The sequence below is a fragment of the Quercus robur genome, chromosome 5 (genome assembly GCF_932294415.1).
Source record: "Quercus robur chromosome 5, dhQueRobu3.1, whole genome shotgun sequence".
Classification (NCBI taxonomy): Eukaryota; Viridiplantae; Streptophyta; class Magnoliopsida; order Fagales; family Fagaceae; genus Quercus; species Quercus robur.
In genome coordinates, this window is record NC_065538.1 from 73,784,939 (window position 1) to 73,787,553 (window position 2,615).

Below are 2,615 nucleotides of genomic sequence, written 5' to 3' on the forward strand. Positions count from 1 at the left end.
ACTCCACTACTTTTTTTTTCCTCCTCCCTCCCAACCAAACACTAACTAAAAATGCTTTCTCTCCACTTTTTTCTTATCAATTTTCCATCCTCCCTAAAATCCCTCCAAACAAACATACCTTGATTTAGGCCCGAAAAAATTGATTATCATCTCTAGGCTTTATCTTTCTTCATACACTTTGAGTTATTAATTATGCCTTTCCCTCAAATATTTGTGCTTATATTCCTCATTTTTTATCCTATTAGAGATATGCTTCTAATTAATACTCTTTTTTTTTTTCTTTTTTCTAATGCAAATACAGCAATTTCTAGAAAATATTGTGCCTTGTGGAAGGACATGTATCATGCCATGTGGAAGGTCATAGCAAAAGGTATGATCTTATTTTCCTTTATGTGTTTGAATAGTATATATTATAAGAGTTTTGATGAATGAATAATTGCAATAACCTTCTGATTGTACAAGCTAATCTATATATACAAAGGAATAAGCTACTAACTGCCTAACTAACTTTCCTATCTATTTGGATCTTCCCTCCAAAATTGGTTATGAACAATACACCAATCACAAAACTACACGTGTCCATAACTAATATAAAGCTAACTAAAACACATCCTAAATTACAAGTAGCACAGCAAGCAGTAAGTCTAAAAACTACAGTCATTTATGCAGAAGCTAATAGCAGTCTTCCTTCCAATGCTCTGTTTCTACAGCTTCAGTCCAGGTTTGATCTCAAATTCCTTACTAACTTGACTTCAACTACTCAAAATTACTTTCATCAACCTGGCCCTTTTGATTCTCCCCTTCAAGAGAAAGAGGGGAATGTATATTCACCATGTTCATCTTGCCCAGTAGAGAAGAAAATTATTGTGACCCTAATGCCTTTGTTAAGAGATCTTCCACTTGAGACTTGGTTCTAACATGCAATAACCTTATCACTTTGACCTGTACTTTATCCCCGACAATATGACAATCTATCTCAATAGGAAACAGGATTGGCCCTAGTATGCATTGCTGCTTGACTGTTATTCAAGAGCAAAGCTACTTTAGGATGAGGCAATTGAATATGTTTGAGAAAGCTTAACAACCATACAATCTCACATACCACCACAACCATTGCCATGTATTTTGATTTTACAGAAGACCTAGACACAGTCTGTTGCTTCTTGGATTTCTAGGAAACTAAAGAATTCCTAAGAAAAACACGATATCTTGTGGTTGATCTTTGAGTATCAAGGCATGTAGCCCAATCTGCATTAGCAAAGGCTTTAATGTGGAGCTCTAATTGACTTGAAAACAATAAACCCTGACCAGAAGTGCCTTTGATGTACTGCAAGATTCTATTTGTAGCTTGTAAATGTGGTAATCTAGGCTTAGCCATGAATTGACTTAGCCTATGAATAGCAAAGGTGATATCTGGTCTTGTAATGACCAAATAGAGTAATCTGCTAATCAATCTTCTATATGTGTTAGGATTATTCAATTCCTTTCCTTCATATTTGTTTAGCTTTAGAATCTGATCCATAGGTGTTTTTGCTAGCTTGCAACCCAACATACCTGCATCATCCAAAAGCTCAAAAGCATACTTTCTTTGACAAAGATTTATCCCTTCCTTAGACCTTGCCACTTCCAGGCCTAGAAAGAACTTCAAATACCCTAAATCCTTAAGCTTGAATTGCATATCTAGCAACACTTTGAGATCTGCCACAGTTTGCACATTGTCACTATAAGGACATCATCCACTTAAACAAGTAATGCCACAAAAACTTTAGAATTATTCCTTACAAAAAGTAAGTAATTTGCCTTGGATTGATGAAAACCCAACTGAATCAAAGCTTGAGAAAACTTTGAAAACCACGGTCTAGAAGCTTGCAAACAACCTCCCCCCTGCTGTGAAAGCCTAATAGCAAAACCATGTAAACCTCTTCCTCAAAATCCCCATGCAAAAAAGTATTGTTCACATCAAGTTGTGATAAGTGCCCACCCTTTCACAGTAGCCATTGTAAGCAAAGTTTTAACAGAAACCATCTTGGCTACTGCTGAAAAGGTTTTTGTACAGTCCAGCCCCTCTCCCTAGGTGCCTAGAGCAACCAACCTGTTCTATTACCTTTCTATAGAGCCATCAGCCCTATGTTTAATTTTTATAGACCCACTTGCGACCTATAGGCTTCTTGTGAGCAGGTAAGGAAGTAAGGGACCAAGTATTGTTTGCTTCCAAAGAAGTAACTTCAGTTGCCATAGCATTTCTCCACTTAGGGTCTCTAACATCTTGGGCATAGGAAGTAGGTTCCACATCAGAAGAAATGGAATTGCAAAAGTGTTTATGATGTAGGGAAAGGTGAAAGTAAGATAGAAAATTATGGAGAGGATAAGCAGTACCTTTCTAAGGAATTGATGGAATAGCATGTGCAGATGAACCAGTGACTTGATTGCAATGATAAGACTGCAAGTAAGAAGGTTTGTGTGAAACACTAGTAGACCTTCTAAGAACCTAAGGTAGTGCATCAGCCTGAGCAACAGCCTGTGGAACATGATGCACATCAAAAGGAACAACCTGAGTGATAGATTGAACATTAGTTGAAGCACTAGATGGATTAATAGAAGGAATGGCTTGGGAA

The 2,615-nt window shown here is 37.0% G+C and overlaps 1 protein-coding gene across 1 annotated transcript; it reads right to left on the minus strand.

Moving 5' to 3' along the window:
* Positions 1 to 1,171: 1,171 nt before the first annotated feature.
* Positions 1,172 to 1,678, minus strand: LOC126728690 (uncharacterized mitochondrial protein AtMg00810-like). Its single transcript, XM_050434478.1, has one exon. It carries the CDS (start codon positions 1,676 to 1,678, stop codon positions 1,172 to 1,174), a length of 507 nt encoding a protein of 168 aa, XP_050290435.1.
* Between the last annotated feature and the right edge of the window lie 937 nt (positions 1,679 to 2,615).